The 27,964-nt window shown below is 41.3% G+C and overlaps 1 protein-coding gene across 1 annotated transcript; it reads right to left on the bottom strand.

The window, feature by feature from the left end:
* Positions 1–419: 419 nt before the first annotated feature.
* Positions 420–4,985, bottom strand: LOC109409652 (uncharacterized). The gene is made up of 2 exons (XM_062858040.1): positions 4,752–4,985; positions 420–4,693 (listed from the first exon to the last, which is right to left on the bottom strand). Exon 2 carries the CDS (start codon positions 4,452–4,454, stop codon positions 420–422), a length of 4,035 nt encoding a protein of 1,344 aa, XP_062714024.1. The 5' UTR covers positions 4,455–4,693; positions 4,752–4,985.
* Positions 4,986–27,964: the final 22,979 nt, after the last annotated feature.

Raw genomic sequence — 27,964 nt, 5'->3', positions numbered from 1 at the left:
TCGCTTACCCGAAAGGCAACAAATTGGCTGTATTTGCGGTGGTCCGAATTAAGCCAACAACACACATCTCTGGAGTCAGTATGGAAAAACCGTCGATTAATTCTAATATTCAGGGAACGTTGCACAGTGTTCGCTAACCGCACTCCAAGAAGAGCGGCTTGGAGCTCAGATCGAGGAATCGACAAAAACCGCAGTGGAGCCACTCTAGTTTTGGCAGACACAAATGCACATTCAATTTTAGACTCCTCCCGGAAACGTAAGTAGACCACGGCTGCGAATCCATTCTCACTAGCGTCGACGAATGTATGCAGCTGGACGTCGGCACTGGTGGAAGTGTGGGTGCGGTAGCAGCGAGGAATCTCCACGTCCTGACTTTCACCCAAAGCAGCCATTTCTGAAACTGCTTATCTCCAATTTTATCATCCCAGTCGATGCCCGACCGCCAAATCTCTTGCAGAAGAACCTTGAGATTCTCTTTTAGTCGGCCGTCGTCGTCCGGCCAGCAGGTCTTCCTCACATCTGGTGGGATCTTTCTTTGTGTTCCACCACATTCCTAAAATCTTTTCGGTTGTCACGCCGTCGCTAACGTTTAAGCTCTTTTCGGTCTCCTGGATTCCCTCCAAATTGGCCAACACCTTTTCAGAATTAGACAGCCAATTCCTCATCTCGAAGCCGGCCTGTCCATGGATCCACTTGACGTCCTCTGCAATAGAAGCTGCTTCTGCTTCCGTCTCAACGCTCTTAAGCATGTCATCGACATAGTGATGCTCGATGATTGCGCGTACAGCAGCCGGTCGCGATTCTTCGTACAGTTTAGCGTGCTTGTTTTTTACATATTGGGCTGTGCTAGGAGAACAGCAAGCTCCAAACGTTAAAACCTGCATTACGTAAACGTTTGGTTCAGATGAGCTATCCTTGTGCCCCCAGAAGAACCGTTGGCAATGCTGGTCCTCCTCGCGCATTAGTACTTGGTGGTACATTTCCCTCAGGTCTCCGCACACTGCAACACGGTATTCTCTAAACTGCATTAGCACACTCAGTAGCGACGTCAAATAGTCGGGTCCTTTGAGAAGAACGGAGTTCAATGAAACATCGTGAGCTTTGGCAGCTGCATCCCACACCAGTCTCGTTTTCGTAGGCTTATTCGGGTTTACCACAGGAAAGACTGGTAGATACCACACCCTGGGATGCTTCTCTGCAAGCTCGAGGTCGGTGAATTTTCGAATATATCCTTTGTCGATGTAGTCCGCAATCTTCGTGTTCAAGGTTTCCTTCAAGAGCGGGTCGTTCTGCATTCGACGTTCAAGGCACTCCCAACGCTTCAGTGCCATCGCTCTACTGTCTGGCAACCGTACTCCATCATATCTCCAGAGAAGACCGGATTCGTATCGATCTCCCTTCCGACGTGTTAGAGTATCTAGCAACTGTAACGATCTCTCATCTTCCGTGGACATGAGCAAACGTCCTGGTTGGACCACTCCCATACTGTCAAGTGAAAAGTATTCTTTTATGGCACTGTGTAAATACTCTTCATTTTCATGGTTACAGGGACAAATATCGAGAACGTGGTGGTTGACGATGCTATTTTTGGACGAGCTTGCTATCATGCATCCGTATACGCACCATCCTAGGCCCGTTTTGACAGCGATGGGCTCCTTGGGCTTACCTTCTCGACTCTTCTTCACATGACCAAGCGTGGCATGATCAACACCGATGAGAATTCGTGGTGCAATCTCACGATATGACTCAATGGGAAGTCCTTCCACATAACGAAATTGCTTTTGCAGGTCATCGATGATCATCGTTTGTGGTCGCAGCTTTAGTTTGTCTACGGTTCGCACGTTGGACATGGCAAACTTTTTTGATCCACTTGTTGTTCCAGAGATATGCAGTTCCACCTTTTGAGAGTTGCCCTCAATTCTCTTCGCGCCACCGGTCCACTTCAGGCACAATGGTGTTCTTTCTCCAGAAACCCCAAGTTCGTCAGCCAACCCTTGCTCCAGTAATGTCATCTCAGAACCGTCGTCAATAAATGCATAGGTGTGCACTTCGTTTGAAGGTCCATATAAAATGACAGGAACAAAACGGAACAATATGTCGCTTGTTTTTCCTTGATGAACATTCACATTTCCTTCTGGTGCATCGCCAGACGCTGCTCGACTGTTTGATGTTGCAGTTACTCCTTCCAGTTCGACCTTTTTCATACTGTGTAGCAGAGGATGATGCAAGTAGGTACATCCGTTAACACCACACGGCTTCTTCTGGTTGCAGGAACTGTTATGCCGCCGAAGACATTTACGACAAAACCTCATCTCTCTTACTGCGGCCCATCTGGAATCGTAGCTGAATTCCAAGAACCTGGTGCACTTGTCTAATGATGGATAACTCTCATTGCAAACGCCACATAACGTCGAAGACTCTCTTTTATCCTTGGGTTGGATGCTCCCGTGCTCATTATCTGATTCAACATGAACGTTTAGGAAGTTTTCTTTCCTTCCTCGAGCCCTCGGTTCGCTTCTTGTTACACTGTTTTGAATTCCCATCACCGAGCTTGCATCCTCTGCCATAGCGTATAACCAGGTGCTGAATTCAAGTAAGCTAGGGACAGGATTGCCCCTAGACGATTTTGCCCATTCCATTTTCAGCGCCGGTGGTAGGCGTTCCACCAGTTCATATCGGAGGGATGAACTGTACATGTAATCCGCTATCTCACATGCCTGTATGGTAGCACAGAGATTTTTCACGGATAACGCAAAATCCACTAGTGTATCTAACTTTTCGACCTTCGGAGCTGGTAGGTCTCTTACTTTTTGGATTACAGCTTGTATAATCCCTTCAGGCTTCCCGTACAACATTTTGAGCGTGGACATCACACTTGGTACGTTGTTGGGATGCAGCAATTCACATCTAACCCGGTTTAAGGCTTCTCCCTTCAAGCATTTGCGCAACCTCAACATGTTTTCTTCGTTAGAAAAACCGCACATCTGCGTTGAAGAGTTAAACATGGCCAAAAACAGTGGCCAGTCTTCCATGCGACCATTGAACTCCGGTAGGTCTTTGGGAACTGCATGGCGTGCCGCCAGTTGGCTTTGATTAAGCAGACAGATGGTTGATTGTGATTCCTGACCTCGGACAGTGAATTCTCCCGGCTGCAAGTTACACGGTGGCTGAGCATTTTCTGTTGCCAGAGGGAAATCCAGAATACCACCTGTTCGAGCAAAATTTGCTTCGTGGCCAATGGAACCAGCATCGTGGAAGCGACGTCTTGGAGCATTAGGCGAAGAGCGCTGCCCAGGGACGAAATCAGCGCCACTCAACGTTGCTCTTTGGTTGAATAAATTTGGTTGCCATGACGTTGGGCGAGAGTGTGAAACACCCTCGCATCGATTAGTCGCGTAGCGTACCGAGAATCCTTCGTGATTTGGCATAGTGGGAGCGAAATGCGTAGCCTGGCGCATAGTAGCTGATGGATTCCGATGACCATGAGCGGTGTGCTCAACAGGCTGCGAGTTACTCGGCGGCTGTCCAGCGGTCACTGAGGTTGGAAGTCCTGACTTCTTATTACCGAGGTTATCGGTGCGCTGAATCCACTGCTCCACTTTCGAAACTTTATCTATTATTGATCCGACGTCGTCTTCTTCATCATCACTATTATATGCTTGCAGAATGGCAAATTTAAGATCTAGGTACTGTTGTTGTAAGGCCCTATCCTCTTCTAGTTTGAGCAGTTGCAATTCCATCGCTCTTCTTGCTCGGCTTCTGTTAGAAGACGCCTTGGAACTGGTACCCACAGATCGCACGGATCGGACCGACATAAGGTCATCAGGACGTCCATGATGGGCTTGATTTCGTTGCTCTACTTCGTGTTGCTGAATGCTTGGGTGGAGTATATCACTGGCGTGTTCCAGAGAGCGGTTGTCTCCAGGGTGGAGGGTATTTGTCCGGTTGCTGACTCCGCAGGATGGGCAATTCCAGTCTACTTCTGCCACTGCTTCAGTCACCTTCGCACAGGTAAAATGGTACCAGTTGTCGCATGAGTCACACTGGACCATCCTACTGTTGTCCCGTTCGTCACAAAGTGAACAGTGATAGTACCGCTTCGACCGCCGCAACGGAATGTTCTCGGCGACGTTCAGATTCACAGCGTTAAGTGCATTAGATAGTCTCGAAACTACCGAACTGGGAGGCTTTCTTGTTTCTTTCGGCACCGCTCCAGTGGCCAGAGACGGGTTAACGTGTCCTACCTTATTCCCGAGTTGTTTTTCGCAAACATTTCCCGTTGTACCGACGAGTGTTGGAGTAGCAATATCTCGATGTGTTAGATCAACTTGAGTGCTTTCCGGAACATGGCCAGACGTGGCGGCCTGATCATCGCAATTAGTAGCGGCAACAGTTGCGGATTCGTCGGATTGTGCTGGCTTATTCTCCGCATTATTAGAAGGTGTGGGCGGCATCTCTCCGATAAAAGAATTTTATAAATGTTGGTCGACAATGCTCGTACTCGAAAATTTTATTAATTTATTCTGCTTGTAGAAAAAACAAATTATAAAATTCCTGCGGAATAAATAGATGGTTTGATATACAATTTTAGAGCAATGATGTGTGACTTACTTTTAGTGATTACGAGCTACGTTTCGTCGACCGTAATTCTCTAACCATATAGCTCGACGTATTCGTCGTTAAATTTAAGAACCTGTTAATTGACAATTTCAATATTGTTTGATAGGTTTAACTAAATCTTATTATTTTACCTCTCTGCAGATAGATATTGTAGGTTAATACTGGGGATAATACACTTCAATGTTTATCAATTCCTGTTCCTTCAAAAACTAAACTAGTTATCATCTATTAGTCGCGTATAAGCGCAGAAAAAATAAAATAGGAATTTAACAAATTTTAGCAGTTTATAACTTTTAGCTCGCGAAAAGGATTTCTAGATTATTCTTTATTAACAATGATTTTAGAATGACAATCTGACATTTCGACCTGCCCTCTAGCTCCCCATTTTAAATGGTGTCAATCCTTCGGAGTTCGGCTATACTATCGGAGCTGCCGTCGTTGTTGGATCCGGTGTTGTCGTAACTATTCGTCGGTTGGGGGTCGCAGGGCTCGTTGGTCGACTTGGCGCAATCAACAGACGGCGTACATCAATATTTTTGTAATGAAAAACACTTGTCGAAATGAAGGTATATTAAGCGTTGTAATGTCACTAAAAATAGTCAATTTTCGATTGTATTCAATGTTAGAAATAATAGTTACAGATCTGAAATTTAAAAACGTTACGATAGTGTTTGATTCATTTACATGCCAAATGTGGTCCACGGTTCATTTTTTTCCAAACCGCACCGAAATTACGCCTTTCAAACCAGCCAGAAACCTAATAGTTAACGGTTATAGGATGCATGTCCGCCACAGGAATCCAGCATTGGTTGGCAGGGAACCATGCACACAGAGCTCATCCACTGGGTGCGATGTGTAGACGACAACGCCGCCAGTTACGCTGTGCAAAGTCAACATATTCGTCGCGCGCGCGAAAGAGATATGCAGCTTTGCGGGTTCCAGTGTGTGAACATTGCTGTGTGATTGTACATCCTTCCTTATGGATTGAGTGCTGGTGCTGGAATCCAAATCTACAGACCGTTTGCCAACACTAGTGGCTGGCGGGTGGCGGCGACGATGGCGACTACGACGACGACGACGTCGCGGAGCCAAACAGTCAGTCGTACATGAAGGAGCTTACAACTCGCCCCAGCAAACAGCGCAGTTTGTACGCGCTCTGTCGCGTTCGTACTGTCCACCACACTCTGCGCACAGTAGCGATCAAAAGTGATTATACAAATCAAGATTTGGTCAGCTTAATTTTCGATTAGTTTAAGCTAAATTCCACAACAATTTCAAACAAAACCCCATAATTCACAATCTCACAAGCAACACCAAGTCTGACTCTATTTTAACCTACAATCATGTGTTTCGTCTTGGTCGAACTTATTGCCAAGCCTATCCTCGCTGTCTCCATCTTCGGAGAAGCAAAAGCTTCAGCCTCAAGCTTCCACAAACCTAAGAAGAATGTGCGGCCGTTCCTTCATTTAACTCATTTCGTATTACCGTCAAATGGGGTAACTTGCAACACTTTTTTACTTTAAAGCAATATCATTGAAAATTTAAACATTTGAAACATCCTGTAAAGCATCATTTATTCATTTATTTAGTATTACATCAAATTCAAGATATAACTGAATCAACAATATTTCTCCGACCATAAATACGTGGTTCGTGGCTGCCGTTCTCCATCCTCGGTCACGGCCGATGCTCGCCAAGTCACGTTCCACCTGATCAGCCCATGGTGCTATCTGCGCTCCACGCCTTCGTGTGCCAACCGGATCTATCGTGAACACCAACTTTGCAGGGTTGTTGTCTGGCATTCTTGCAACATGCCCTGCCCATCGTATTCTTCCGGCTATGGCCACCTTCTGGGGCTGGGTTCGCCGTAAAGTGTAGCGAGCTCGTGATTCATCCTTCTCCGACACACACCGTTCTCCTGCACGCCACCGAAGATCGTCCTTAGCACGCGTCGCTCGAAAACTCCGTGTGCTTGCAGGTCCTCCTCGAGCATGGTCCATGTCTCGTACCCGTAGAGGACCACCAGTCTTATTAGCGTTTTGTACATAGTGCATTTGGTGCGTGGATGAATCTTTTTAGACCGCAGCTTCTTCTGGAGCCCGTAGTAGGCTCGACTTCCGCTGATGATGCGCCTTCGAATTTCACGACTCACGTTGTTGTCAGCCGTCAGTAAGGATCCGAGGTAGACGAATTCCTCCACCACCTCGAAAGTATCCCCGTCTATCGTAACATTACTACCCAGACGGATCCGGTCGTGTTCGGTTCCGCCTACCAGCATGTACTTTGTTTTTGAGGCATTCACCACCAGTCCGACCTTTGCTGCTTCGCGTTTCAGGCGGGTGTACAGATCTGCCACCGTTCCAAATGTTCTAGCGATAATGTCCATGTCGTCCGCAAAGCACACAAATTGACCGGATTTTGTGAAAATCGTTCCCCGGCTGTCGAGCCCGGCTCGTCGCATCACACCTTCCAGAGCGATGTTGAAGAGTAAGCATGAGAGTCCGTCACCATGGCGTAGTCCCCGACGAGATTCGAATGAACTGGATAGTTCAACCGAAACCCTTACGCAGTTTTGCACACCGTCCATCGTTGCTTTAATCAGTCTAGTCAGCTTCCCAGGAAAGCCGTTTTCGTCCATGATTTTCCATAGCTCCCCGAGCAGAAGGGCATACCTTACAAATACCATGCGAAGAGCAACATGTGCTCTAATACCTGAAATTGTTATTGCTGCGTTATTCTACAAAATGTTTTGAGAACATCATAACAATTGGAAGTATTTGAGCACAATTTGGTATTGATCTAGCATTTGTTGGTTTAGCAGTGAAAATAACCGAAGAACAAGATTTGCTATTACATGCCATCGAACAAATGAAACATTTAATAACATGAAATGCTATTAGTTTGTTATTCAATAACTTAGGGATAACAAATACAGCAGTTGAAATTTTAGGTATGCATTCATTATTGAAATAACAAGACTTGCAATTTTCTAGGTCATTTATACAAAAAAATGGTATTCGTATTTGTTATTTTGCCTCTTATTACCACCTAATGAAGGGCATATCAAGGTTTGGTAGTATTTAAGATAAATACCTTGATATGTTATTCTCTTGCTATTTTCTTCTGCTAGGGTCTGCGCGGTCGATACTGCCGTATGCCGCTTTGAATTCGATGAACAGGTGATGCGTTGGGACCTGGTATTCACGGCATTTCTGGAAGATTTGCCATACGGTGAAGGTCTGGTCCGATGTCGACCGGCCGTCGATGAAGCCAGCTTGATAACTTCCCACGAACTCATTTGTTTTGGGTGACAGACGACGGAAGATGATCTGGGATAGCACTTTGCAGGCAGCATTCAAAATAGTGATAGTTCTGAAGTTCTCACATTCCAAATGGTCGCCTTTCTTGTGAATAAGGTAGATTACCCCTTCCTTCCACTCCTCCGGTGGCTGTTCGGTTTCCCAGATCCTGACTATCAGCCGGTGCAGACAAGTGGCCAACTTTTCTGGGCATATCTTGATGAGTTCAGCAGCGATACCATCCTTACCAGCTGCTTTGGTAGTTATGAGCTGATGAATGGCATCCTTAACTTCTCTCAGCGTGGGAGTTGCATTTCCATCCTTCACTGCACTGGTGTCGTCGTTTCCTCCGTTGCCGTGGCCTCTCGTACCTACGTTATCCTCGCCATTCAGGTGTTGCTTCCACCTTTCGATCACCTCACATCCGTCCTTCAAGAAGCTTCCGTCCTTATCCCTGCACATTTCGGCTCGCGGCACGAAGCTGTTGCGGGATGCGTTGAGCTTCTGATAGTACTTCCATGTTTATTGGAAACAGCACAGCAGTTCCATTTCTTCGCACTTCGCTTCTTCCAGGCGACGCTTTTTCTCCCGAAAGAGGCGGATCTGCTGTTTCCGCTTCTATTTGTAACGTTCCACGTTCTGTTGGGTTCCTTTGTTGCAGCATTACCGCCCGCGCTGCGTTCTTCTCCTCTAAAACCGTTCTGCACTCTTCGTCGAACCATTCGTTCCGTCGATTCCGTCCCACGTACCCGATGGTCCTCTTGGCTACGTCGTTGATGGCTGCTTTCACTGTTCTCCTGGAGTCCTCTAGAGGTGCGGCATCGAGCTCGCTCTCGTCTGGCAACGCTGCCTCGAGATTCTGTGCGTATGCAACATCTGGTTGCTTCAGTACCATATATTGTTGATGACGGAATGTTTTGGGCGCAATTTGACCATCACCAGATAGTGGTCGGAGTCGATTTTAGCACCACGATAGGTCCTGACGTCGATAATATCAGAGAAATGCCGTCCGTCAATCAGAACATGGTCGATTCCATTTGCTGTGGTGATCTCCAGGTGTGACGATAAGGGTGACTGTGTTGGAAAAAGGTGCTACGTATGGCCATGTTTTTGCAGGTGGCGAAATCAATGAGTCGTAGGCCGTATTCGTTCGTCAGCCGGTGGGCGCTGAACTTACCAATCGTGAATTCCTCCTCCTGGCCTACCTGAGCGTTTAGGTCTCCTATGATGATCTTGACGTCGTGGCTTGGGAATGTGTCCTTGTCATCATCAGCGCTTCCGGATTGAAGGCTGTGCACGTTTATTATGCTGATGTTGAAGAATCGACCCTTGATCCTCAACCAGCACTTTCTTTCAGCGATCGGGCACCAACCAATCACGAGGCTCTGCATGTCGCCTATCACTTCACTTCAAAAGCTTTTCTCAGTTCGTGTGTGTTGTCGCTGCGCTAGTGGATGGTATGATTACCTCTAAACGTTCGCACCATGCATCCTGTTCAACAAACCTCCTGCAGCAATACGGTGCCGAACCACGGTCCTTCAGTAGATTGACGAGTATCCGGGTGCTCCCAATGAAGTTGAGAGATCGGCAATTGCTTGCAATATGACAATTAGCTGCACTGTGCACATTTTCAGTACGGAATGCGATCCCTTATCTCTGGAAAAAAATATGGAGAGATTCTTGAAAAACATTTTAAACGAATCTCTGAAGAAACTTCGGAGGTATCGTGGAATTTCCCAAAATTGCACCGAGTTTCAGGGGTGTTCATAGCGGTTTCAGAATGATCAAGAGGCGTTTAAAAGCGTTTCCTGGAGTTTCGAGCGATTTCAGGGACTAGGAAATTTATAGGACTTTCAGGAAAGCTTAAGGGTTGGGGGAGGGGGAGGGTTTGTTCATCACGTGGTTTTCAAGGCGTTTCAAAGTTGTTCAAGGGTTTCGGGTGGCTATCCAGTAGTTTCAGGGTATTCAGGGGCTTTCAAGAGAGCTTCAAAGAGTCACAAGACATTACAATGTGTTTCTGGATATTTTAAGGATTTTTATATGGTTTCAGGGGAGTTTCAAGATAGTTTAAAATAAGTTTCCGGGGAGCCTCGAGGGTTTTCAAGCCGTTTTTTTAGGTCCTGGTGACTTCATGGAGCAAAATGGGCGTAAAAGGGGTTTCAAGGCATTTCAGGCGGTTTTACGGGGTTTTATGGGAATTCAGGAGAGCTTAAGGAGTGCTGCTGATGCTTTCCAAGTCGCTTCCTGTAAACCTTTCTGAAACCGCATGTCCCCGAACGACACTGAATACAGTGCCAATATTCCATTTAGGCCATTCTTGTGTTACCTTAATGGACGATCTACCTATGAATTTTATCATAAGGAATAGTTAGCAGCTCCAAAAGATTGATTATCGGAAGCTACGTCGGTATTTGACAGCTGACCAGCTGATATGTGAAAATGTTGTTTGTCAGATTGGTGAAAGTGGCGTTACATTTTCCCACATCTGTTCTTCTACGTTCTACGTTCCCAGTGGAAATAGACCTGGCTCTCTCATACTCATGTTCTTTGAGCATTATCAATAGTTTATATTGTTTGGCGAGCATAATCATACACAGGGCCGGATCTAAGGGGGGCCGGGGGGCCAGGGGCCCCCCAAAAACCTTTTTTGGTTGCTAACTATTTTTCATATTGCTCAAATACTGTTCGAAAATAAAGAAAAACATTGTTGCTCACCTCTCCGAGGGACCTCCACATCCACTTGGGCCCCGGGCCCGCACAACCCTTAATCCGGGCCTGATCATACATTGTGGCCAATAAATCGAGAGATCAAGTCCAAATCGAAACGGAACCCTCCCCGTCTCCGGGTTTGCGATCCAAATCCTAATCCTCAATGTCAACTTCCCTCCACCCCAGCATGTGTATTTTAAAATAGAGATAATGGTAGAATTGGTACGCGCTCAGAATACAACGCCGTCCCTTCTGCCTGCAAATCAAAACGTGAATAAATCTGATTGAAACCATTCCATCAAAAAACTTTTGAATACTACTGTATGCTTCCAGCAGCCACCACAGTCAGCAAATGTAACTACAACTTGAAACAAAAAAAAAGAGAACTAAATTGCGCGATGTTTGTCAAATGCAAAAAAGCTCCTTCAGCATGTCCTCTTGAAACCGAGGGGCAGCATAAACTACCGGATGGTATCGTCGCCGCCAGGATGCTTCCAAAGCCAGCGACCATTCGGCGGACCCTCGTCGTCGTCGTCGTACATCAACCAAATGAATTGGCGTTCTTAAGCGCCGCGTGTCTTGAATGCTGGGTATGTGGCAATTCCCCACATCATCCCCCCATCCATATCCTTTCGCCACAGCAGAACCCGGTGGTGGCGTCGCGGTTGCTTACGGATAACTTGATAAGCGAATGAGTCGAGAGAATGTGTCATGTTTGCTTCTGCATCAGACCGGCCGAAGTCTGGCTGGCACGTTGTGTTTGGGTTGGTTGGCGCTTGGCCGGGTGTCTATGGTTCGTTCGCATAGAACGGAGGTAGGTAGAGGTAGAGGTACGTGTTTGTTTTCACCACAGCTTTCGCTTCTTGAGGGCCAACACACATTGCATGCATGCTTCTCGCGTCTTGGCATTCTTCCGTTGATGAACGACGACCGTGCGTTGTTATGCTGTTAGTTTTAACGAGTTTCCAACATAATGCGCTCACGCCACCAGTCTATTGGCTGCTTCGGGGAGGTGTGGGAAAGTGAACAGAAAGGTGTTCAGAAGAACATATTTCAAAAATAGTTTTTTATCATATCCATAGGGACCTCATTTCGTATTTTGTTTTTCAGATATCCAACTTGGAGCTGACGGGCTCAAAGAACCGGGAAGACATATTTTATTTATGGAAAACCAATAGATGGGGTTTGAGATTAGCACACCTTCCTAAATGTACACAGGTCCTGTGAGCTCACACTTTATTGGTTCAATAACAATGTTAGTTTGACAACCTTTACCATTAGATGTTGTAAATGTATACTTTCACGGTTTATTTATTTATTTATTTATTTGTCTAATCAACAGGCTATATGTAAGCCCCAATGATGTTACTTAATTCTAAGATTTAAAGTAGGTACAAAACTTACAGTCACATATAAAACTTACATACTACAGTGGCGTAGCAAGGGGGGGTGCGGAGATGCGGTCCGCACCGGGCCCCCGAATTCAAGGGGCCTCCAAATCAGTGAAGGTTTCTTACACTAGTTTGAATAAAGTTTTTTAAATAGCGAAAGTTTACTGCAAGTTCAATACTTGCAGATCTGCTGAAGGGTTTGTAGGGGCCCCTTCGTGAGATTTTGAATTTTTTTTCGATGATTGCTCTTTGAACCTACAGGGGTCCCAAAATACAAGAAAAAATGTGCTAGAAATCAAAATATAATTTTACGAAATTCAGTACCGATATGAATGTAAAATTCATGAGCATAATGAAAATGTCCCTGATACTTATCCCAACCACAGGACCAAACATAGCTGTTTACTTAGCTTAGGATAGCAGTTGAAATTCAGAGGTCTTATTTATTAAAGTTAAGATCTGAACATATGTCACATCAAAACTGTAATAACAAAAGTTTGTAGATATGTTTTACTCTCGTATAAAAAATGCAATCAACTTATTCCAACTATTTCATCAAGTATTTCTTTCTACATATTACTTGAAGGGTTTCTGTGGGAATTCCTTCAGTTAAGGTCCTTGTCTCTGGGGATATCTTTTACGATTTATCAGGAGTTACATCAGGAGTTCTACAAAAATTCCTCTAAGATTAACTTCAGAACTTTTTTCAGGGATTACTGCAGAAATTCCTCTAAGCATTGATTTAGGAAAGCTTACAATGATGCATTCCTTCAGGAACTTCTCCAAGCATTTCTACAGGAACTTCTCAAGAAATCCTTCAGGAATTCCTTCAAGGATTTTTTCAGGAATTTCTTCAATCATTCGTTCAGGAATACCTCTTCGAATTCCTTCATAAAATCCCACAAGTATTATGTCATGAAGTCCTTCAAGGAATCCCTCAGATGAGCCTTAAGAAATAATCTTGTAGGAGTTCCTCATGGAAAATATTTTTCATGAATTTCGGAGATCACGCTTGGAGCCATACCTGAATGAATCCTTGGAAGATTTTCTAAAGAAATTGTGGAGGTATTCCCGAAGGAATTCTTGTAGAAATGTTTTCATGAATTTTTGGAGGAATTTCTAATAGAATCTTTGTCTTGAGGAATTCCAAGACGTATTCGAAAAAAAAATCATTGGGTTGATTTTGCAGGTATCTTTGATGACATTCTTGAAGGATAACTACTGTACAAGGAGTAGCTTGAGGATTTAGGTAAAGAATTCCTGAAGAAATTTTGAAGACAAAGAGATTTTTGGAAGAACTAATGATGACATGACTATTATTTCTCAAAGAAATCAATGGCGGAAACCTCAATGAGTTCCTCTCAAATTCTTTGGAGCAAATCGAAAAATAAAAGAGATCCTGTATATTTGGAGGAAATTCTGTATAAATCCTTTGAGGATGAATGTGTTCATACTTGTAGGATTATCTGAAGGAAAACTTTAAAAAATCCTTGAACGAGTCTTTGTATTGTAGCTTGAAAAAAAAAAATCCTTGGAGAAAAAGATTAAATCTTCACTGAACTTCCATAAAAGATTATTGAACGAATTGTAAAAAAAGGACTTGAAAAATTCGCATAAGGAATATTTGGTCGATTTTCTACAGCAATTTTTGGAGGAATTCTTACGAAATCCCTGCAGGTAGAACTAAAGAAATGCTTGAACAAATTCTTAAGAAATCCTTTGAAGGACTTCAAGAAAAACCATTTGAGGCATTGCAAAAAGAAATTCTTGGAGAAATTTCTTAAAAAAAGAATTCCTAACGGATTCTTCTCCAAAAATGCTGAAGTGAATATGTGAGGTAGCCCCAAAAGAATCATTTGTGGAATTCTTAAAAAACTTTTTATTGAATTCATGGGAATACATTTATTTGAAGAATTTGCTTCAGAAACGCAAGGAGCAGTTTGTAGCAACTTTCGAAAGAAATCTTAAAGAAATTTGTAAAGAAGTCCATGAAGTAATTCCTAGATAAATCGTAAAATATATTCAAGAAAAAGTTCTTCGAGTTCCTCACTTGGAACAAATGCATCATGAAATCGTAAGAATCAATTTTAAAAGTTTTGTGAAGGGAATCTGGACGAAACTGGTGTTCCTGATGGAAACCTTGTAAGAATACCTGAAGGATTCATTGAAAGAATCACAGTAGAATTTTCTGGAGGAATTTCTGTGAGAATTCTGGAAGGATTTTTTTTTATTACAGTTTCTGATGCATTTCTTCGGAAATTTCTTTTGGATTTTTTTTTCACCAATTACTTTGAAAATCCGTGCAGCAATTCGTTAAGGAATATCTTAATCTCTTCAGCAAATACTCTAAAAATTTTCTTCGGAAATTCCTTTGGGAATTCCCTAAGGATTTTTTTTTCTGATTTCATTCTGCATTATTTCTATAAAATTTCTGTGGCTATTATTTTGGAAACTGTTTCAGCTATTGTGTCGAAAATTGAGTGCGCTATCCCTTTGGTAAAAATTCTCAAGCTTTTTTAGGATCTCTGTTAGAAGTATCATTGAAAATTTCAGCGGCAAATCTATTGAGAAATTGTTAAGCAATTCCTTTGAAAACTTCTTTAATGAACTCTCGGCAATGCTTCAGCAATGACTTTACGAACTTCAGATTCTTATTTCCACGGAAATTTCTTTAAAAATTGTGTCTGCAACCTTGTGCTGTTTTTTTTACTATTTATTTGAAAAATTATCTGATAATTACTTTGGGAATAACTTTAACACTCTTTTGGAAACTTCTTCGCCAATTCATATGGAAACTGATTGAACTGACTGAATTTATTTTGGTAGTTCTTTTGATATTTTTTCCGCAATTATATTCGAAATTGATTTTAGTTATGTTTTTTGAAGTTTCAATATTCTTTGGGCAATTGCTTTGGAAATTTATCAAGAAACTCCTGCGGGATTTCAGCAATTTCATTGAGAGTTTCACTGGCAGTCCCTTTGCTAATATGCCTGAAATTTAAGTTTGTTTTTATTTCAATAGTTCCTTAAGAAATTCATTCGACAGGTACTTTGAAAATTCCTTAGTCAATTCGTTTGACTGACTCCGGTAATTCCTCAAAAATTTCCTTTGGTAATTCGTCTAGATTTTTTTGTTTCATATTTCTTTACGGAATTACATCTGTTATGCAGCTGGTTTTGCATTTCTATGAGATACACTCTTGCGAATTAAAAAAAAATTCAAGAATTTAAAACGGAACGGTCAAAGAAAATCGCATGGAATAACCTAAGGAATTTCAAAAAAAAAAAAATAACCGGAGAAGTTTACAAACAATTTCCTAAGAAAATCACAAAGCAATTTCTAAAAATGTTTTTTTTAATTTTATTTCTTGAAAAAAAATCTAATGTTTTTTTTTTAATATCTAATGGGGAGTTCTTGAATCCTTGAATAAATTATTGGAGAAATTTCTTAAAAATCTTCGAAAAAATCTTGCTGAAGTTATTACATAAATATATGAAGAAATCCTTGCATGAAAGAATGCCCGAAAGATATGTTGTGAAAAAAATAATTTGTGAAATACCTACTTGAGGACATCAGTTTAACCACGTTTAATCCTTCAGGACGCGCGTCGTTGTAAAAAGTACAACAATGCAAAAAAAAACTCGCTCATCGTATATAGCGCAAGCACAGTGTATTTTTAAGCTCGAACAGGCGCGCGTCCTGAACGTTTAAGTAAGAATGAATGAAATCAATTGAGGAAATTCTAAGAGAATATTTTAATAAATTTTGAACGAATCTTTGGAGAAATCGTAAAAGCATTTATTGGATGAACTTCTAAAGACATCTTTAGAAAAATTCCCGAAGAAAGTTTGGGTGGGATTTCTAAAGGCCTCTTTGAAGGAATTTCTATAAAATTTTGAATAAAACCTTGGAAGAATTCCTAAAGCGAGTCCTGGAGAAGTCCCGAGAGTAATCCTCGGTAGAATTCTTGAAGAAATTGTTAAATAAATTAAACAAGGAAAGCTTTATCCGATTGATGAAACCCTTGCAGTAGTTTCTAACAAGATCCTTGAAGGAATTCTGAAAGATTTTTTTGATAATTTTCGAAAGTTTTGTTTTGGGAAATATTTAAGAAATCCTTGGAAAAATTCCCGTAGGAATTCTAAAAGCGATTCCTGAAGAATTCCCTATGGATATCCTCTATGAAATCTTAATCTTGCATGATTCACTTAAAAGATGCTTCTAGGCATTCTTAAAGAATTCCTGAAGAAAGTAGCAAAACAGTCTTAGGAGGAATCCTTGGAGTAACATGAGATTTTTTTTATTTGATAAGATAGGGCATCTGTTCCTTTACTATTTAGGCATATACGCTCCAATTTTCATCCGTCTCAAATCAAAGGAATGAAGCGCTTTTTGTCTTGTTTCTTTTTTTTTTTGTATTTTTGCTAGAAGTGAGCACGAATGATAACAAAAATTACGTAATTACGTTGACCCTACCAAGAATTCTCAGAGATTTTTTTAAACGATTTTTTCGGAGGAATTTCTAGCGGAATCATTAATAACCTGGAATTTTGAAAAATCACAATAGATTTTTTTAAATAGTACCCAGAGAAATGTTAGCAAAAAATCCTGTAGGAATCCTTGGAAAATGTCCTTGAGTTGATGAATATTAAAGAATTCGTTGGAGGAATTCCAGAAGGATTTTTCGAAAGAATTTCTGCAAAACTCCTACGAAGTTCCTCTGAGAATATTCTAAGAGGAACTTTTGTAGAAATCCTTGGAGATTTAAAAAAAATATCCAACGGATTCTTTGGGACTTGAAGAACCATTGCAGATTTTTATCGAAACAAGCGTTCTTTAAGGAATCATTGGAGGAATTTCTGAAGAATTCCTTGGAATCCTTGTGAGCATAACGTGATTTTAGTGCGTTTAAATTCCTTTGTGTTCTCGGTTAAATTAACTAAACAGTTTTAATTTCCGTGGGTAGAATGACAATTCAATCGATAAAATGGCAGTTCACCCTGAACAAAAAAAAAATCCCCATACAAACTTTAAATGGATTTTAAAAACAGTTCCCGGGCACCAAAAATGATGAAATTTTGGATTTCGACAATTTTTTAGACGGAGATTCCGATTATGAAGTAATCGGGATACCCCTACAGAACCCGATTCCGATTTAATTTTTTTCGGAAAAATATGTGGTTCCATAAAAATCTTTGGAGAATTTTTTGTAGTATTTTTTTCTGGAATCTTCTATATTAATCCTCAGAGATATTATTGATAGAAATCCTGGTGGACTTCCTGAACAAATGTTTCGAGAAATACTCGATGAAGCCTTTGCAAGAATCTTTTGAAGTACTTTGAAGTATTTTTGAAAACATCCTCGGAGACAACACTGTAAGAACTGCTGAAGGAGTGCTTATAGAAATACTGAATGACATCCTTGCATTAACGACTTGAAAGATTCTTGAAGACAAATTGTTCTTCAAGAAAGATTTTTTTTAAAGAAAACGGTAAAGCAATCTTTGAAGGAATTCCTTAAAGATTACTTGGTACAATTCCCAAATAATTTGTTAAAAAAATTCGACACAATTCTTAGAAAAAATCTTACGTTCATTGACGGATTTAATTGGTTTTTTCATCGTTTTGCACAAAATACAACAGTGCGATCAGTAATTTTCATGGGGACCCACGAATTTTGTTCCGCACCGGGCCCCCAAATTCCTAGCTACGCCACTGACATACTAACAATGGATAGTCAATTAATGCAATACAAATTATAATCGAAACTACACATACAAAAACAAAAGCAGCATACAGAAAGGTTGTCACAGAAAGGAGTTTTTGTTAGTGGGGAGAAATGCAACGTTGCATAGATTAGAATTTACTTTGGTGAGCGATGTGATCCATGCAAACCTGAGCCAATTTGGAAGAATAGTGATATTTTGTGGGCTGTAAAATGGTGAGTCGACAAGGAGCGTCCAACATAGCTCTGGTCCTAAGAAATTCCTACCTCATGCTTTCACCGGTCGAGCGATGTCAATGACCGTCAGCTAAGAGTTGTAAGTCGGCTGCTCCGACGGGATATAACCTTGTTGAGGGTGCGGGATTAAGTAGAGCACGGGGTCGTCTACTCAAAATAGCACCGTTCTGAACACTAGAACACCCTAGTCCACTTACCTGAGCGGGAACTTGATTCAAAATCAACTCACGGTTCGGGTGGAAAGGGAAACAACCAGTTACCGATACCAACGCAGAAAGCGGACCGCTAAGAATGAGGCATGAGAACCCCTTTCTGGGTACGAAACAGCGAAATAAGAAAACAGTGTATATGATGTAATCAGGGAAATGCGTCCAGAAAGAATACTCTGACCACCATTGCATTTAACTACATATTACATACATTTATTCGCCCTTTGTGGCTTTTACGAGAGAGACGACACATGAGAGGGTACTTGCGCTTTTTGTGGTTCGGTGGTGATGCTACGATGACGGCTTGGTGGTGGCACGACGGCGGCATGGCAGCGAAACTGGTGATGCGGAGGCACGGTGGCAAGATGGCTGCTTTGCAGCTGGCCGAAAAGCACGGCGGAGGCACGGCTGCTCGGTGACTATCGTGATGACATGGTGGGAGGCTTGGGTGCTGTACCGGTTCCCTACCGGTTCGGAGTTGGCGTTGATCGATGGCTTGGGGCGAAACTTGTCGTTAGCTGACCTTGGCTGCCTTGACGATGACGGACCGGGTCCTGGCCGGATGGATGGCGGGAATCACCGGTGCTAGACCAGTGGAATTGACGGGAATCACCGGCGTTTGGCCAGTGGATGGCGAATTACCAGTCTTGGACCGGTGTCCTGGTGGCTGGATGACAACTTGGCACGTGGTAGCTGCAGTTTGTCCCAAAATGGCGGTTTTTCTATAGCTTGCGACCCGTTCTTCTGTCCGTGAATAGACCTGATCCCAAGATGGCGGACGGGATGGCTATCGAGCCGAGAGACTCTGACGTGAATCTGGGTTTTGGCGTCGTCCAGTCTGCGGATGGAATAAAGACATTAGGCATATTCACTTACACATTAGCTCTAAGTTACTAATAGTACTGTAGTTTTTTTAAGCACTAACAATTAGTTTTAAGATAGCTTTGTAGGTTTTAACTTCCCAACAAACATTTTAGCTGTATAAAAGACGAACAAACAATTCTTAAGCAAACTTCAGCTTAAGAAACTGCTATTAAGCTATTTCTGTTTCTTGGGTTGCCTTTTTAACTGCGAAATAGACTTTAAGAAACACAAAACACTGATTAAAAATATACACTCTACCAGTGCTGCGAAGTGTCAGTATCAACCGATATTTAAAGCTGAAATTGAGATAGGTAACCACTCATTTTTCCATTTACCATCGGAATATCAATTGACTAGCCTCTTCTGATCATTCAATTGACATCAGCTGCAGCCTCAATCAAGGCACATCATTAAATTGAGCCCCAACTAGGAAGCATGAATGTGTGGTGTTGTAGGTTCAAAGCTTTTACCATTTTGATGACGTCAAACCCGACATCAACCTATCATTCACCTATTTTTATTTTGGTCACCAAACCCAACTAAGACCCGATAGTCGATCGATGTTGGTCCAACAGTGGCCCAACATTCGATAAAAATTGACCCGACTTTGACCCGACATTCGACATTTTTTCTGTCTGGCGGAATTTTGCGGAGTTTTTCGTGTTTCGTGCCAAGCTACTCATTCGAGTGACAATTTAATCAATTGACAAGGATTCGCTTCTCATTTGATAGGTGCTCTGATTGAATGAAATCGTTTTGAACATAACTGGAAGGAGAAATGACTAAACAGATTGGTTGGTTAGTGTTCAAATGAATGAATTGAATTTTTGCAACACTGCACTCTACCCTAAAATGTGGGCTTTTAAAATTACTTTTAAGATTGACCGACGCGCACTTCAATCTTCTTTGGTGGTCACGGACAGAAAGAAAGATCTTTCTGCAATGGCGAATGATTAAAAGGTCTACAGAGAAACCGAACTATTCCGAGTGTGGGCACCCAGTTTAGTCGTGATGGTTGGCATCCCTTAAGGAACTCTGAGTTGCATTACCTTAAGGTTCAAACCACTGTTAATAAGTGACAGGTGTGAGCATCCACTACGAGTGCTATATGGGTAACCAGCCTGCGCATTTCACCGACAGCTGTGAAATCTCCACCAGTATGACAGCCTCAGGTTCAGGGTTGGATTTGGGATTTAAGTGCTTACTGGTGCGCTAGGTTTAAATGAAGGGATTGCTTGTGGAGGAGCCAACAAGCTTATAAATTGGAACCTACGGTTACAGAGTTGTGTGCTTAGCTGGTAGTGCAGCCTGGGCACTGTTGTCGTTCTGACTTCAACTAGATAGAGGAGGTACGTCCCGAGCGTCTGTTAACCAAGGAGGTGCGGTTCAAATAAGGCAGCCAATTAATCGTCCCATAATAAATTAAAAAGTTTCCATAAATAATTCGAAAATTACCAATAAATAATTAGGGGTGGAAGCAATAATAAACTAGAAAAGTTCCATAAACAATTCAAAAAGCGCATAAATAAATCGAAACTTCCCATAAATAATTGACTTTCTAGCAATAAAAAATGTAAGAATTTCCACAAATAAATCAACAATTGCAATAAAAAACTATATTTTTTCCAACAAAAATTTTTGAACATACTACATTATAGAACTATGATAGAAAGACTGAAACTATTGTGCAATGTAACAGACAATCGCTTGCTGTCCGCACTCGCTAACGCTCGTCGGACTTAAACAAGGGATAACATCTCTGTTCGCATTATACCGGGCAAATTCTTGGATCTGTGGATTGCCTAGAACCGAATCGACGCAGTTACGGCGCATCGGATTTCGGAAACATCGGCGGCCTTCTGCCGCCTCAGTTCCTCAATCCTCTATGCAGCTTCGCCGCATGACTCAGCCAGTATTATTACCTTGCTCATCAGTTCCTTTTTATTGCTAAATTTTCAAATGCTTTTTTGATGTTTTTCAATTGGGAATTTTTAAATTATTTATGGAAAAATCAGATTTATTTATGGAAAATTTTAACTGTTTTGGTGGAAAAAATGTAGTTATTTATTGCAATTATTGAATTATTCGTGGAAATTCCGACATTTTTTATTGCTCGAAAATCAATTATTTATGGGAAATTTTGATTTATTTATGCACTTTTTGATTTGTTTATGGAAATTTTATAGTTTATTATTGCTCCCACCCCTACTTCTTTATTGGCAATTTCTGATTTTGTTATGGAAAATGATCACTTTTTCATGAGTCGTTTATATTTTAGCCTTCAAATAACGTCTGCTCTGCCATCCAGCGGCTGAGTATGAAATGTTCCTCCATCGGAAGCTACACCTAAGGTGGCAGCCCCACCATGGTGTAGGCAAACAACCTACAGTTTTCGAAACCATAAACCCGTTACAGAAACCGAAACAGAAAGATTACGAACTTATTCAACGACAACTATTTTTAACACGAAACAACGGACAACCCGAGAAGAAGAGAATAACAATTGCATAACAAAATGCGTTATTTTGGCAAAATAACTGAGTAATAAAATCAGTTATTTTAATGTTATTAACATAACATATTATGTTATAAACTTGCGTGTCATAAGCGGCAAAATAACAAACAACATAACAAAAAATGTTCCTGGAAGACCAATTTAAAAACATGTTTTGTTTGTGTCAATAACAACTTAATAACCATAAATTTGGAAAATATATCAATAACAAATTTTGATATTCAAAAGTTATTGATAACAAGCCAAAAGCAAAATTTTTGGACCACTCTTAAAGTAGAGTTATCCTTATAGCGAATTATATAATATGAGTCTTACTATTTCCGATGAACTACTAATCCACCAAGTATTACAACATTTTGAGTTTTTTATGGAATGGATACGACTATATGTAACTGGATACAAAAAATGATAAAAAAACAGGACATAATTGTCGAAGTGTTTATAAAATAATACGCTGACAAGAATAATAATTAGAAGAATTAGATAATATGTACGGAATGCTGTGAAGAACGTATATCTCCAATGTTGTAGTTATAATTTAAAAACTTGTTATTGTTGTGATATTGGTTATCAATTAATTGTACACTCTCAATATCACAATAATAGCTTAGTTTGTTCAATAACAAAACTTGTTATCAACATGTTGTTTAATGGGTGCATATCAATAGCTGTATAATAACAAAATAAGATTGTCTAACTAAACATGTTATGGAAAAGTAATTCCTTGATAAGTTAATAATAACAAAACAAGATATAAAAATATGTTATGTTATTTTGTAGTTATTATTTTGCTATTCTCTTCTGCTCGGGAAGAATTGGAATTTGGAATCTATTAACCCTAGCCTAGCAGGATAAACTGGCACAACTAGCCTATGAGGCATGCCGTATGAAGCTTTAGATCCTAGGACTGAGCGAAGTCCGTTGACCGAACTTTGGAGAACACAGATTGGCGTCGGGTCAAATTCTGCTATACTCTGGCCTACGAGGTGAACACGCTCCTCGTCACCGCACCGTGAAGTTGGTTTCCTGCTCAGCGCTCACGCCCCTGAAGTGGGAGCCTATTAATGAGAGGATAATTGTAGCCAGATTCAGAACACGGGTTCGAAACCTTACCAACCAAAAACCTGGGCTGTCGACACTCCTTTGTGACTTGTGTGTTGCTTGGGGATCAGTGCATGAAGTGACATGGGTTTCCCGTGATGGCGTCACGGAAAATCAAATCGACCACATCTGCATCAGCCGAAAATAAAGACGGAACCTTCTTGATGTGCGGAACAAACGTAGCGCCGACATTGCGTCCGACCATCATCTCCTAATTGGCGAGATTCGACTGCGCACTGCTAGGATCTATCGACAGCAGGAAAAAATCGGGCGCCGGTTCAACACACGTCAACTAGAAGACGCTGCGGTGAAAAGGTCCTTCGTCGAGGAGCTAGAAAACCGTTCTGCGGATATTCCAGCAGGTGAAAGCGTAGAAGATCAATAATGGAGCGGCATTAAGAACTCCTTCATCGCCACCGGCGAGAATAATTTGGGTGAGCTATGCACCCGGAGAAAGCAGTGTATCACCTGGAGGAAGATAGAGGAGCGAAGGAACACCAAAGCTGCGATAGAGCAATTGAAAACACGGGGAGCCAAAGCCGTAGCCCGTCAGCGCTATTCGGCTCTCAAGGTTCTGTGTTTGTTGCTCGCTCTGAACGTTGTTATATACATGGCTCGCGTTTGAATAATAATTTTTGTTGATTATCGGCAGAATATATTCGTTGATTGGTGATTCGCTAAAAGACGAGTTATTTAGCTGCATCCCACGATTGTTAATTTCACGTTCAGTTTAAGTTTTAAAGTGAAAACCATGGAAAATGATCATCCCGTTCATAGAGAAGCACGAAATTGCAAAAAATGTGCGAATATGATCAACACAACAACTCGCCTTTTTATTGTTTGCGAAGGACCGTGCGCTGCATCATTCCACTCAATGTGTGTCGACCTAAGCGAAGTTCAGCTACTATCTCTTACAAGAGGCGTGGTTTGGATGTGTGGAGACTGTTTACCGCGCTTTCGCAAATGGAAAGAACGATCGTGTGTAGCCGAAACACCTAAGTGCACCGAAGCTGTATCCGATGATACATCTATACATGACGAAATTGCTGAACTGAAAATGCAAGTCGCCGAAATATTACAAACTATGTCATCATCCTCGTCAACGGTTGATGTATCTAATACGACACTTCATCACCCTGCACCAGTTTTGTCCTCAACGCTTATCAATGGAACGAACATTAGTTACGAAAGTTCAAGTTTATCGTCTGGGCAGATCAGTGTGCAACGACCATATTGCGATAGAAGTGTAAACAATGCTATATCTCTACCTAATAGTGATCAGCGAGTGTCTCTGTTCCTAACAAATATTGACAGTATGGTATCTGAAGTAGAAGTAAAAATGATGGTATGTGAATGCGTTGGTGCCCCAATAGATGATTGTTATAAGACAGCAAAATTAGTTTCCAAAGATGTTGATAGTAGAACGATCGACTGCGTATCATTCAGGGTAGATTTGAATGTTAAGTGGAAAGAAAAAGCCTTAGATGCTGCAACATGGCCATGCGGTATAAAATTTCGCCAATTTGTGAATAGGACTTGGAAACCATCTTAAAAACCGTAAAATCTTCCGCATTTCTGTTTTCGTTAAGTAATGTAAACTCGTTTTTCGTTGTAAGCTGTCGATTGAATATGTTCTTATGTTGATTACGTTTGTATGTATTGTATAAAGCAAAGCGTTTTTTTTTTACTTTTAAGTCATTCAATTAGACCAATATGTGGTCCGTTGAATTAATCATAAATAAATAAAGAAGGAAGTGAAACGGTCATGAAGACGGGACAAAAGAGCGTGGGCGGACTCCCCAGCCGACGAAAGCGAGAAAGCCGCAAATACCGGCGACATCCGTCTCCTCTATGATGTTTCACGTCGCCTTAGTGGGACTAAGATGAATGCTACGATGCCTGTGAAAGACACGTCACGTTATAGACCCGGCTGACCAGTTGAAACGCTGGTTCGAGCACTTTGGAAACCATTTTCAAGTGTCGGTCACGCCATCAACACCTCAGCATGATTCTCCAAGGGTTCGACGCATTGCCCGTGTCAACACCGAAGCTCCATCAGTGCAGGAGATAGAAACAGCCATCCGTAGCATGAAATCGAACAGGGCCCCAGGCACATAAGGGTTCATTAAAATATTACGTAACGCAATGGGGGGAGGGAGGGGGTCTAGCGCTGTGTTACGCTTCATACAAAATTTCAAAATCTTCCATACAAAAGTTGTTACGTGGGGGAGGGAGGGGGTCTAAAATTGTCATATTTTGCGTTACGTAATATTTGAATGAACCCTAACATAAGTGGAACTCTGGCTCAAGAAGTTGATGCCTTTCCGAGTTCGAACGCTGGTATACAGGGCATCGAAATGTCAAATGCATTATAACATTATTTCCATACTATTTTTCAGCATGTAAACCATTTTTCATTGCTGAGAAGTAAAACAAAGACCTCATAGATCTAGACTGGCAGCACGTGGAGATCTAAAATAGGGCATCAGTTGTAATAAACTTTGTAAACTCAAGTCGAAAGTACGTTTTATGGCTTTAAATATAAAGGGAGATCGATATGTGGAACATGGATGTGTTATTTCGAAGATTTCAATGAATTTATGACAACATGAATAAGTGGATTTCCAGCAGCTAGTTTTGCGCATATCTCAGATGCTAATCTTCGTTCCTGTATTCTTTGCCAAAACTGGAATACTGGTTGGATCAGATGTTTTTTGTTTACCAAAATAAGTGACAGTTCGACGCCTTTTATGGAAGATATAACAGTTTCGCGTGCTGGAAAAGGATACAACTTTTTCCTTCGCTCTGACCATGGAGTTCCACTTATGTTATGTGCCCCAGGGGTCGACTGCATATCAGCTGAGATGCTCAAAGCTGACCCCGTAGTATCCGCACAACTACTGCATCAATTATTCTGCAAGGGAAACCGTGACATTTTCGGCCAACTGGATGCAAGGCGTCTTAGTGAAGGTACCCAAAAAAGGTGACCTGACTGTATCCAATAATTGGTGGGGTATCATGTTACTGTGTATCGTTCTCAAAGTCCTCTGCAAAATGATCCTTAACTGGATACAGGAGAAGATTGACGCAACTCTCCGACGGCAGCAAGCAGGATTCTGTGCCGGACGATCCTGTGTGGACCATATTGTCACGCTCCGTATCATTGTGGAGCAAATCAATGAATTCCAAGAGTCTCTCTACCGGTGTTCATTGACTACGAAAAAGCTTTCAGCCGTCTCAATCACGGAAACATGTGGGAAGCCCGCAGGCACAAGGGTGTCCCTGAGAAAATCATCGCCCTCATTGAAGCACAGTACAGGGCATTTTCGTGCAGAGTACTGCACAACGGTGTTTTGTTCGATCCCATTCAGGTTGTTGCTGGAGTGAGCAAGGGTGTATCCTATCACCGCTACTGTTCCTCATTGTAATCGACGAGATCCTTGTAGGTGCGATTGACCCTGAAAAAAATGGTGGATTGCTTTGGCAGCCCATTTCCATGGAGCACCTAAATGAAATCGAACTGGCTGATGACGTTGCTCTCCTAGCTCAACGGCGATCTGATATGCAGAGCAAGCTCGATGATCGTGCCAATCGCTCCTCAGCGGCAGGTCTTACCATCAAAGTCAACAAGACCAAATCGTTGGACGTAAACACGGTCAACCCTTCCAGCTTTACGGTAGCTGGGCAATCAGTGCACAGTGGGAAAAATCGACCCAAAAAACGGATCTTTTAACGCCGCTGGTTTCGGTACGTGAATATGACCATTTCTGACGTAAAAAAATACGAGAAATCGATTGGTACTAAATTCATTCACCGCACGGCATGGGAAGTGGTCCATTTTGCCCCATTTTGCCTCATACATGAAGAGAATCAAAATGTATTTTCAAACAACATGCACGACTGTAGATCATTGAAAATAGCTGCAGGTGTAATTAGAGGTTCATAGTAATCATAAAAATACATGAAAGATCCCTTCACATGCTTATTTTGCCCCATATGCCCCAAAAACTGCTGGAAATTTACACTTTTACCTAATTATGAATGGATTTTCAATGTTACTGATTTGAAGTTGATTTTTTGGCATAAACAAAAAGCGCTGAATATATTATCACCAGGATCATCTTTGGGAGTTGTCCAATTTGCCCTATTTTGCCATATTTTCATATAAGTTGAAATACACGTTAAAAAAAGGTATTTATAAGAAACAGATATTGTTGGGAATGTTGAAATTAGGTTAAGGAACAATTGGAAGCTAAGAGTAATCATGTGCGTATATAAAAGATCTTTTCCCTATTTTACCCTACATGCCCCAAAACCTAATGGATAACAACATATTTTGTATGGTTTTGTAATGTCACTGGTTGCAAAACATGAATGAGATAATTTTTGATATATACAAATGCGGTTTATCGTTTAATACTAGAATCATTCCGTGAATGGTACAAACAGCTGTCCATTTTACCCCAATTTCTTCTGATTTTTTTGTTATTTAATGAATTTATAATTAATTAAATTATTATCCCTTATTTTCATTGGTGCTGAAATCAATGTAATCGAAAATACAGTCATATTATTCATATATGACTTTTTCTATAACTTCAGTTTTTAATGGGGAATTAAGGGTTAAACAAGCATTTGATAAAATGTGTCAAATATGAACAAAACTGATTAAATAGGCCGTCTTAATGTACCAATATGGAAATATTAAAGATGCTACATTTAATCAGTTTGGTGCATGTTTGACACATCTTAAGATTAAGATTAATGCTTATTATGCCCTCAATTCTCCACAAAAAGCAAGAATTAGATAAAAGTAAAATATTTTACCTGTCCTTTCGATTACATTGGTTTCAGAACCAGAAGTCGATTGATTCGCGGACATAAACAAACACGATAAATCAAATTATTCATGAGACGACAAAAAATCAAGACAAATTGGGGGAAAATGTACATCTGTTTGTACCTTCTCGAGAATGATTCTAAAGCTAATCGATAAACTGTATTTGAATGTATCAAAAATGATCAATGACTTCATGTTGCAACCATGATGTAGGGTGATGTTACAAAACAATACAAAAAATGTGATCATCCAGCAGTTTTAGGGGCATGTAGGGTAAAATAGGGAAAATATCTTTCTTATATGCGCGTGATAGCTGTTAGCTTCCAATTGGACCTAAAACTAATTTCAACATTCCTTAGCAGTATCTGTTTCTTATAAGTGCATTTTAAATCTCCTTTTTCTATGAAAATAGGGCAAAATGGGGCAAATTGGACAACTCCCGAAGATGATTCT

The sequence above is a fragment of the Aedes albopictus genome, chromosome 1 (assembly GCF_035046485.1).
Source record: "Aedes albopictus strain Foshan chromosome 1, AalbF5, whole genome shotgun sequence".
In the NCBI taxonomy this organism is placed as follows: Eukaryota; Metazoa; Arthropoda; class Insecta; order Diptera; family Culicidae; genus Aedes; species Aedes albopictus.
This window is presented reverse-complemented; position numbering and strand designations above follow the sequence as displayed.

Excerpts from the sequence above, each read along its gene's own strand:
- LOC109409652 (XM_062858040.1), bottom strand. The coding sequence starts at position 4,454 with ATGCCGCCCACACCTTCTAATAATGCGGAGAATAAGCCAGCACAATCC.